This window comes from Grammomys surdaster, unplaced genomic scaffold (genome assembly GCF_004785775.1).
Source record: "Grammomys surdaster isolate TR1022 unplaced genomic scaffold, NIH_TR_1.0 149, whole genome shotgun sequence".
NCBI lineage: Eukaryota > Metazoa > Chordata > Mammalia > Rodentia > Muridae > Grammomys > Grammomys surdaster.
The window spans coordinates 13,459,512-13,469,731 of record NW_021604607.1 but is presented as its reverse complement, the minus strand read 5'-3'; the positions used below and the strand labels follow the sequence as shown (position 1 = coordinate 13,469,731).

General features: G+C 43.0%; 1 protein-coding gene across 2 annotated transcripts in view; it reads left to right on the top strand.

Moving 5' to 3' along the window:
• Window positions 1-10,220, top strand: part of Arhgef33 (Rho guanine nucleotide exchange factor 33) — an 81,145-nt gene that overhangs the window by 39,455 nt on the left and 31,470 nt on the right. For both annotated transcript variants that reach the window (XM_028765139.1, XM_028765138.1), the window contains 5 exons: window positions 749-913; window positions 1,227-1,348; window positions 3,114-3,274; window positions 6,563-6,622; window positions 9,234-9,458. In XM_028765139.1, the coding sequence (XP_028620972.1) occupies window positions 749-913; window positions 1,227-1,348; window positions 3,114-3,274; window positions 6,563-6,622; window positions 9,234-9,458 (733 nt within the window). The remainder of the gene's footprint in view (window positions 1-748; window positions 914-1,226; window positions 1,349-3,113; window positions 3,275-6,562; window positions 6,623-9,233; window positions 9,459-10,220) is intronic.

Genomic DNA, 10,220 nt, shown 5'->3' with positions numbered 1-10,220 from the left:
CCTTCCTTCCTTCCTTCCTTCCTTCCTTCCTTCCTTCCTTCCTTCCTTCCTTTTCTCTGTCTCTCTGTCTCTGACTCTCTGTGTTTCTGTCTTTCTGTCTCCCACCCCTACCCCCTTTCTGTCTCTCTCTCTCTTGTAGCACTTGCTGTCTAGGGACTCTCTGTAAACCAGGCTGGCCTTGAAATTGGAAGTTCTCTTGCCTTTGCCTCCTAAACTGGGATTGATGGTATGGGCCATCACCTCCCAGTTTTAGCCTCATTCTTGTGTCAAGAGCTCTTTAATAATGGCTGCATGCACTGGACAGTGGTAGTGCACACCTTTAATCCCAGCACTTGGGAGGCAGAGGCAGGCAGATTTCTGAGTTCGAGGCCAGCCTGGTCTACAGAGTGAGTTCCAGGACAGCCAGGGCTGCACAGAGAAACCCTGTCTCAAAAAACAAACAAACAAACAAAAACCAAAAACCTAACTAACTAACTAACTAACTAACTAACTAATGGCAGCATGCATGAGGACCTGAACCAACTGCTTGATTTGTTGTTCCTGTCAAGCTTCAGTGCACACTGCATAGGTGACTTTTGCCCTGGACGAATAGGGGCAGAGTCACTTGAAAGATTCTAGACCTGGGTAAGCAAAGTCCACGAGAGTTTTTGAGAGCTTGTGTTCTCAAAGAAAGGAAGAAGTCAAGGGGTCACTGGCGCTACTTATAAAAACGTACAGCCAGCCAAGTTCACTGTTCCTGATTGTTTAGCTGCAGGCCCTGGCCTCGGAACTGAAAACTGGCTTCACAGAAGCCATGCAGGAGCTGACACGGATCCAACATGGAGAATATGCTCTGGAAGAGAAGGTCAAGAGCTGCAGGTGTTCCATGGAAGAGAAAGTCACCGAGATGAAGAACTCATTAAACTACTTCAAGGTGGGAGCCTCTGCTATGTCCCCGATGAAAAGAGTATGTTGGTCTCAGTACCGGAAGCAGGACTTTTGCCTTTTCTTACAGCAGCCGAGGATAAGAACGTTCCCTCTGAGTCATTTGTTAGTCATCACTGAACAATAGCTACTGCATGGTTTGCAGTTGCTGAGTTCTGTGTTGAAATTAGAGACCACATACTTTACCTCTCCTTCCCCATTTACTCAGAAGTATGCAACTATGCAAAGGCTTATGGGAGACTGACTGTTATGTTCTCTTACCCTATGGACCAGTGTAAAATGTAGCAATTATTGCATTGTAGGAAGAGCTGAGCAATGCAATGTCCATGATCCAAGCCATCACTTCCAAACAAGAAGAAATGCAGCAGAAAATCGAACAGCTTCAGCAAGAGAAGAGAAGAGAATCTCGAAAGGTTAAAGCCAAGTGAGTATCTTAAAAATATTTATTCAGGGCAAACCCATAAGCAATGGCTCTTCCACAGAAGCCCTGAGAAAACTTCCAGCTATTAGTATGTAAGGAGTGGGCTCCTGAGCAGCATACACCAGCCTGTGCTGGAAGGGATGAAGTCATATATTTCTGGTTAATTCTGGGGCTGGAGAGATGGCTTAATAGTCAAGAATACAGGCTGCTCTTGCATAGGACCAGAGTTCAGTTCCCAGAACCACATCAAGTGGTTCACAAATGCCTGCAACTCCAACTCCAGGGGATCCAACACCCTTTTTGCCTCTATAAGCAAATGGGCATGTACATGCATGCACACACTTGCGCATGAGTGCACACATACGCACACACACACCACTTGAGCATGCACACAAACAACAAACTAAATCAAACAAAAAACCAAAACATCTACCACAAATCCATAAAAGTAACGGAGCTTGAATCTTTAGAGTCCACATAAGTGTCATGATGTAAGCTAGCCACTGAACTAGTCACATTTGTGCGCTTCGGGTTTGATTGTAAGACTCTGCCTCAATGGAACAAGGCAAAAGAGAAGTGGAGAATAATTTACAACCTCAACACCAGGCCTCCACATGCATGAATACATATCTACATATATGTGTCCGCATGCATGCAAACATACAAACACATACACAGATGGAAAAAATGATTAGTATAAAAATGGATGGTAGTGTTTCATGGGAAAATATATTTAACACGATATGACATGAAATGAAAATGATCTGCAATGTGTACATGATTTGATTTTAGATGTAAAGACATGTAAATTGATAACTAGAAAGAGAGTGATTGTTGTTTTAAGACTGTGGGACACCAGTGAGTTTCCTTTGTTTTAAAATTTTCCACAGTTTCTCCAGGGTTGTTGTTATTTTACTTGGGTAGCTGAAAAAAAATTAGTGCCTCAAGCAGGTAGAAACAAGTCAATGTTCACCAGTGAATAACTGCAGTCTTCATTTGTGTTATGGGAATCAGTTGTTTGAACCTGGAAAACAGGTTATGGTTATGTTTTTCAAGTGAAATGCTACTGTTTCCTGGTACTTTGCAATTGATTTGTTAAGGGAATGTAAATCATTCCAAGAAAATACTCAACACTGAGAACTTTAAAGACCCTGATAAGAGTCAGGCATGGTGACCACACCTTTAACCCTAGCAATGGGCACAGGCAGGAGGCTCTATGTGGCAGGGTCTACACTGCAAGCCCCAGGCCAACCAAGGCTACACAATGAGACCTAGGCCAGCCAGGGCTACACAGTGAAACCCAGGCCAGCCAGGGCCACACAGTGAGACCCAAGCTAGCCAGGGCCACATAGTGAGACCCAGGCTAGCCAGGACTACATAGTGAGATCCAGGCTAGCCAGAGCTACATAGTAAGACCCAGTGTCACAAATGAAAATCAAAACAAAATCAAAGATCCCAGTGATAGGGAAGTCAGTAATAGAAAAATAAGAATGAAAACATCACAATTAGAAGTGATTTATAACACTTAAAGTTGGTGGATTAAGTTGAACCATACGAGCTGTTCAGCTTTAACCATTTATAATTTATTTAAAAATTAGCAATTTATATAGTTCAACCTTTGTGTGCCTTGGCTGCACATTAGAAAAAAAAATAAAGGAAAATTTGTATAGTTCAACTGAAAAACTCATTCTCTGGTATTATTCTGAATTGAGCCTTTCCTAATCTATCAGATTAAGAACCAAATCCTTTCTGTTGTCTCCTTTGCTAGGAAAGCACAAAAGGAAGAACATGGCGCACAGGCCGGGCCTGCATCTGCACCTGCATCTGCGCCTACGCAAGGAAGCCCCTTCCGCTCCATCAATGTCCCTGAGTCGGGTCTCCCCAGTGAAGACTTCACCAACATGTTGCCTTCTCAGACCTATGAAAAAGGTACAGCTCATAAACCTTGGGCGATTAAGCGCACATCTTTCTCCCTGATTCCTAGGGCTTGAGTAAAAATGGGAACTAATTCGCCTCTTCCTTCCTCATTGGAAGAAAATACAATGTTGCTGTATTGCCCAGCACTTTGTGGTGTCTAGACTTTACAAGGTGTCAGATGACCCCAGGGTTCCTGAGAGACTACCCCGTTCTAATGTATTCTCTTTGTGGAAAACACTAATTTTGATACTGCTTCTAAGTGTCAATTAGATTAAAAATAATTTAGTGCAATAGTATACCAACCATGAGAGAACTAGATTTTCAAAAAAGTCACTCTAAATAGTTATCTATTGGTACTGTAACTAGGCAACCATGTTTCTCTGAGAGCCAGGCTGGTGCTGTCTGTGAGCTGAGACCGTTGTCAACCACATCCCGAGTGCACAGATGTGACAAGATAGCATGTTGGCAGCACCAAAGGAACTGCTGTTCAAGGATTGCGATTCTGGACATGTGTTTGAATCAGGAAAATTAAACAAAGCAAAACAAAATTTGCTAGATCATTATATTCTAAAGAGCGTTCAACAAAGTACCTATGTGCAGAAAAATTAATGTAGAAATTACCCTAGTTTGAATCTCTCTCTCTCTCCCCTTCCTCCCCTGGATTTCCCCCTCCCCATCCTTGTTTTAGTCATGTATAAAAAGTCCTTAAATGGTAGTCTAAATGATTTTCTTTTTTCTTTCTTTCTTTCTTTCTTTCTTTCTTTCTTTCTTTCTTTCTTTCGTTTCTTTTCTTTTTTTTTTTTGAGACAGGGTTTCTCTATGTAACCCTGGCTGTCCTGGAACTCACTCTTTAGACCAGGCTGGCCTCGAACTCAGAAATCCGCCTGCCTCTGCCTCCCAAGTGCTGGGATTAAAGGCGTGCGCCACCACTGCCCATGATTTTTCAATCAAGTGTAAACAGCTCGATGGCAGGGTTGCTGATTTTATATCCTCGCGGCTCAGGAACAATGTGCTTTACTGATTCATAGATAGTAAGCATGTTATGAATAACCAAGTGTAAAATTCTAAGGCAAATGGCTTTCACTTGGTGAACTTCTGAGTCCAGACTTACTTGGCTATTGGCCATTTGCTTGTTCATATGAGCACGTCTTTTAGCAGCCGTAAGTGCAGTCTGTGGACAGTGGCTTGATCTGTCTGGGAGGAGGTTGCATTGGTGGGCCTCTTTTCTTCACTGTACATTGTGAAGAGCAAGATGTATCAAGACAATCATGAAGGTGAAGAGCCCAAGATGGGCTCGGGGTAGAGGTCAGATCAGTACCAGGTCTGGGGCAGCTGTGTGGATTCACTAGACGGACTCTTTAAAACTAGATTTATAAAACATATTTGTGCATTTTCACATGATGGGTGACAGCCCTCTTAGGCTGCAATATGTCCATGGGATTTTTTAAAAAATCCACTGAAAACAACTAACCCAGATGATTGCTGTGCCCACATGCATTTACTTATTTAAAATGTTTACTTGTTATTTTGAATTTGTGTATGTGTATGGTGTGTGTATGTATGGTGGGTGTGGGTGTGTGTGCCACAGCTCAGGTATGGAGGTTAGCAATTTTTAACTGTGGGTTTTCTCTTTTCATCATGAATTTCAGATCAAATTCAAATTGTCAACCTTTTACAGCAAACAACCTTCTCTGCTGAGCTGTCTTACTGGCTGGATTTTAAATGATCTGCTCACTGGCAACTTCTCCTTCCTTCCTTATGCTAGAGACATAGTCATAGTTCTACCACGCTGCTGTAAAAAAATTTGGAATGTTGTCTTTACTATGACGTCGTGTATAGACTTACTGGTGGCTCATATTAAAATTCAGATTAAAGGACCCAACCTTTAAAAATCTTGGTTTATCCTTTTTTAACAACACAGTGGTGTGACTCTTCTCTATTTCCTCAAATTCAGTAGCTCTGAGCAGCCAACATTCGTTACCTAGGTTCTCTGAGCCGGGAGTCTGTGTGCACAGTTGACCTGGGTACCACTCACTTGAGGTCTCTCCTAAGGTAGATCTCCATTAAGGTGCTGGCCAAACCTGTTATGACATGCCAAGGACAAGAGGACATTTCCTTCCAGAATTATGCACATGACCTGGGCCTTTTCCACATGGCACCTGCTTCCCCCAGGGTATGTGGTCTAACGGAATGCTCAGAACAAAAGCTGTAGCTTTGTCTAACTTACTCTTTGGAGAAGCAGCTCGTCTTGCCATGTTCTACTCCTCAGAAGATAATCACTAAACCCAGCATCACAGCAGTCACAGGATAGGAAAGCCTCAGGGTAGGAAAACTGCAGAGCCATCTTGGATACTGTTTACCACAAATGACTGACCCTCTTTCTTTTCTTTCTTTTTTTAAAAAAAGATTTATTTTTAATTATTTTAAACTATGTATATGTATCTATGTGAGTACATATCTGAAAGTACAGCAGAGATGTCACCTCTCCCTGGATCTGGAGTTCCAGGCATTTGTAACACACCCAGTGTGGGTCCTCTGCAAGAGTAGCGTGTACTCTTCACCTCAGAGCTGTCTCTTCTACCCTTCATTTTAAAAGACAAGACTTCTTTATGTAGGTCCTCTGTTCTAAAGCTTCATTCTATATACCTTATAATTGAAAAGTTTGAAATGTCATTTAAAGAAATGAGGTAACACTCTTTCTTTCAGGTGTAATGAGTTCATTTTATGTGTATTAATGTTTTGCCGACATGGATGTATGTGTACCACATGTGTGCCTGGTGCATATGGGGGTCAGAAGTGGGAGATGGATACCTTGGAACTGGAGTTATGGTTGGTTGTGCACAGTGCTAAGAACTGAACCCTTTCCTCTGCAAAAGCAACAGTGCTCTTAACTCCTGAGCTATCTCTTCAGCCTTTGAGAATATTATGTGATGGAATCAAGTAAACCTAAGACACCTTGAAGAAGATTTTTAAAATATAGTTGTCCTTCTTAATCCCTACTTATTCCTGTTCTGAACATCTGAGAGCTAACCCCTTTCTGTGCTGGATCAAACCTATTGGTTCTTAGTTGTTTGAATAGATGTCACTTGTGAGCATCTTTAACAGTTGAGAAACTAGCTTTGGCCTCACTATCCTGCATCAACCCCTGTTCTCTGTCTGTCTGTCTGTCTGTCTGTCTGTCTCTCTCTCATCTGTGATGAAACTATGAAATCTGTGAGTCTGTCCTTTTCTTGGGTCATAGAAGGTGCTTACTCCATGTTGGTAGAATGTATGCTAAATAAAGTTTCCCTTTCTCTGTAGCTCAAGAGTCAAGATCTGTTCACGTAGGAGATGGCAATGTGAAGGGGGTGATGGGTCCTGGTAAGTGGCTCCTCTTGGCTTAAGTTTTTATTATTATGTGCATGTATAATGTGTGTCACACACACACACACACACACACACGCACACGCACACACACATACACACACCCCACACACTACTGCACAGGGGTGGAGGTCAGAGGACAACTGTTTGAAGCCAGTTCTCTCATTCATCTTTATGGTTTCTGGGAATCAAACTCAGGTTATTGGGCTTGCAAGGCAAACACTGCCTGCTGAGCCAATTCAACATTCCAGGTACCTTCCTGGTACCTTGTGCTACTTGACCAGGCCCAAGCCAAGCAGAAAAGGACTCAAGCCTGTTAATCACTTTCTTGACTCTGACAAATACTTGGAAAAAAAAAAAACCACTTAAAGGAGTTTATTTTAGTTCCTGGTTTCAAAGGTTTCAATCCAGGTCAGCTTGCTTCATTGCTGTAGACAAGAGTGAGCAGAACAGCATAATGAAAAATCTGTGACATAAGGTTCTGCTTACTTCATGACACCCAGGAAGCAGAGAAAATAAGAAGAAGAAATTGGGGACAAGGTACACATCACAAGGACATAACCCCTGTGACCAATTTCTCTCAAGTATGCCCTACCTTTCATATATATATATTATAGAATAGTTTATTCAGGGCATGGGGAGGGGAGTTAAGAGGGTAGTAGAGGCAGAGAGAGGCAGAGAGAGGCAGGGAGGAAGAGGGAGATGGAGAGAGAGAGGGAGAGGGGGAGGGGGAGGGAGAGAAAGAGGGGGAAGGGGGAGAGAAAGAGGAAGAGGGGGAGGGGGAGGGAGAGAAAGAGGGGGAGGGGGAAGGGGAGGGAGAGGAAGAGGGGGAGGGGGAGGGAGAAGAAGAGGGGGAGGGGGAGGGGGAGAGGGAAAGGCAGAGGGGGAGGGGGAGAGGGAAAGGCAGAGGGGGAGTAGAGAAGTAGAGGCCAGCCATGAGCATGTGGCGAGAGGGGGAAAGGAAGGTGGGAGGGGTGAGGGGACAAGGAGGAGCAAGAGGTAAGAGATCAATAGATCAAGAGCCCTTTCATAGTTTTATCAACTCTATTTAAAAATGGAATCCATTGTTGGATTAATCTACCTGTGAGGTAGAGCCCTGGTTACCCAGCCACTCCCCAGTCTTACTGCTGTCTCCATCTCAGACTTTTCCAAGGACACTTCTTATTCAAATCAGGAAAGCAGATAAGAGTAGTCATCCTTTTCCCTTATGTTCCTACACTCTGCTGTCAGGGGGCTCATTAAATTGAGGAGAGAGGAGAGCTGGTAAATTTTAAGAAGGATAAACCAACATTCTTAGTTCTCTCTTATTCCAATTCCTAATAAGCTAGCATTTGCTGAAGCTCCACAGAGGAATACGCCACAGCACCAATTTTTCTTGCCTCACATACTTTATAGTTTACTCCAAAATTTACTTAGTTGATAATTCACTAGAATTTATGCATTATTTAATCTTCCTTCCGTTCTTCTTTCCTTTCTTCTAACTTAGCATCCTAGGATAAAGGGACTAAATACCAAACGAAACACCCCCTGTCACCCCCCAGGATGTCTTTGGTGTCCTTCCCTCCCTCCTTTCTGTATTTCCTCCCAACACTGCTGCAGGTGCCTACCATGCTGACCTGAAGCAAGCAGCTACAGGGAGTCAGATGTTAACTTTTGGTTAACATGTTGGTATAATGTGTAGTGTCATGTCGTGTCTTGTCATGTCTCGTCTAGTCTAGTCTAGCCTAGCCTAGCCTAGCCTAGCCTAGCCTAGCCTAGCCTAGTCTAGTCTATTGAGGCACAGTCTCATGTAGCCTGGCTGGCCTTGAACCTTTTATGAAGCTCAGGATGATAACATTGTACTCTTGATCTTCCTGCCTCCATCTTCCAAATGCTGAAATTACGGGTATGTACTACCATGTTGGGACTTTTAAAAGGTTACTTATTTTGTGGAGTCTGTATAAAAAGAAATTAGAGGACATATGGGCCAGAAAAAGAGAGAGGTGATTGTTTACAGTTTGGGACACCCTTAACCCTTAATTGACATATTTAATCTTTTAGGGATGATGTATCCATCTAGCCATATATTAGTTAGGAGTTAGTAACAAATACTATTTTCTTTTTAAAAAAGAAAGTTCAAAAGGGTCAAGGACAGGAGAACATGGCGCTCAGAATCAGCTAAGCAGGGCTCATGGGGCTCACAGAGACTGAAGAGACAATCAGGGAGCCTGTGTGGGGCTGAGCTAGGTCCCCTGCATATGTTATGGCTGTGTATATGTATGTCTTCTTGTGGGACTCCTAACAGTGGGAGCGGGGTGTCTCTGACTCTTTTGCCTGCTCTTAGGACCCTTTTCTTCCTACTGGGTTGCTGTGATACATCGTCCAGTCCTGGTATAGGTTTTGTGCTTAGTCTTATTGTATCTTGTTAGGCCATATCAGTGGACATCTTTGGGAGGCCTGGTCCTTTTTTTGAAGGGAAACAGAGGAGTGGATCTGGGGGAGAAGAGAGGCAGGGAGAAGGACTGGAGGAGTGGAGGGAGGGAAACTGCAATTGTGAGAGAAGAATAAAAGGTTTTTGGTTTTTTTTTTTTTTTAAAGAAATTTTTGTCTAGCAGGCATTGTTTTTCAGGAGTGAACCCAACGACTCCAGAATCAGATGAAAATCTTAAGCCTTCTCTCTCAGCTGAGATCCAGTCGAAGGGCCATCACACACCTGGCCTGTGGAGACAGCCTAAGGATGGCAAAGAATGGGGCGAGGAATATGTCACAAAAGATCACCCAGATAAACTGAAGGAGGCTGGCCAGGGTAGACACAGCTCCCTGGAAAATGTTTTGTGTGAAACCTCGTTAGCTGGTAAGTCCTGAGGGAGGATGTGGGTGTGGGTACGAAAAGAGTGAGCTATGCACGAGGGACCAGAACCGGGGCAGTGTGGATGGAGTGGACATGTGGCACCACCTTGTGTCTTTTCAGGGTGGAGTCCCTGAAGCCTACAGAGGTGAAGAGACTTAGTGCGGGTCACATACGCTGGTGGGACCTTGATGCTGGTGTTTATGACATTCTGCAGTGTAGTGCTTCAGAAAACAAACAAATGAAAAACAAGCTTTTGGAGATTATCTATTTAGTCAGCCAATCATTTATTAATAATCTGCCACTGACATGTCAAACCTTGTAACAGCTCGTACTTTCCTTCCTCCTTTGCTTGTTCTCCATTCTTTCCTTCTATGGTGAATAAATACTGACAGTAGCATTTTCCATACTTGCGTGGGGGTTAATGTTTTAAAATAAATATTATTCTTAAGCAAATACATAAAAATTAAATAGAACTAAAGCTTTTAAAAATGATTAACAAGAAGCCTTAGCAACCACTTTGAACTCTTTTTGACATCTTATCTTGTCACTTATATTTTAATTTCTTTTTTTCTTGCTGTGACGGAACACAACTAAGGCAGCTGATAAAAGAAGTCATTTCATTTGACTTCTGGTTTCAAAGGAACAGAGGTCACAATGTTGAGCAAAGGTGTGGCTGAAAGCTTACATTTTGACCTACAACCATGAGGGAAGGAGAAGGAGAGAGAGAGAGAGAGAGAGAGAGAGAGAGAGAGAGAGAGAGAGAGA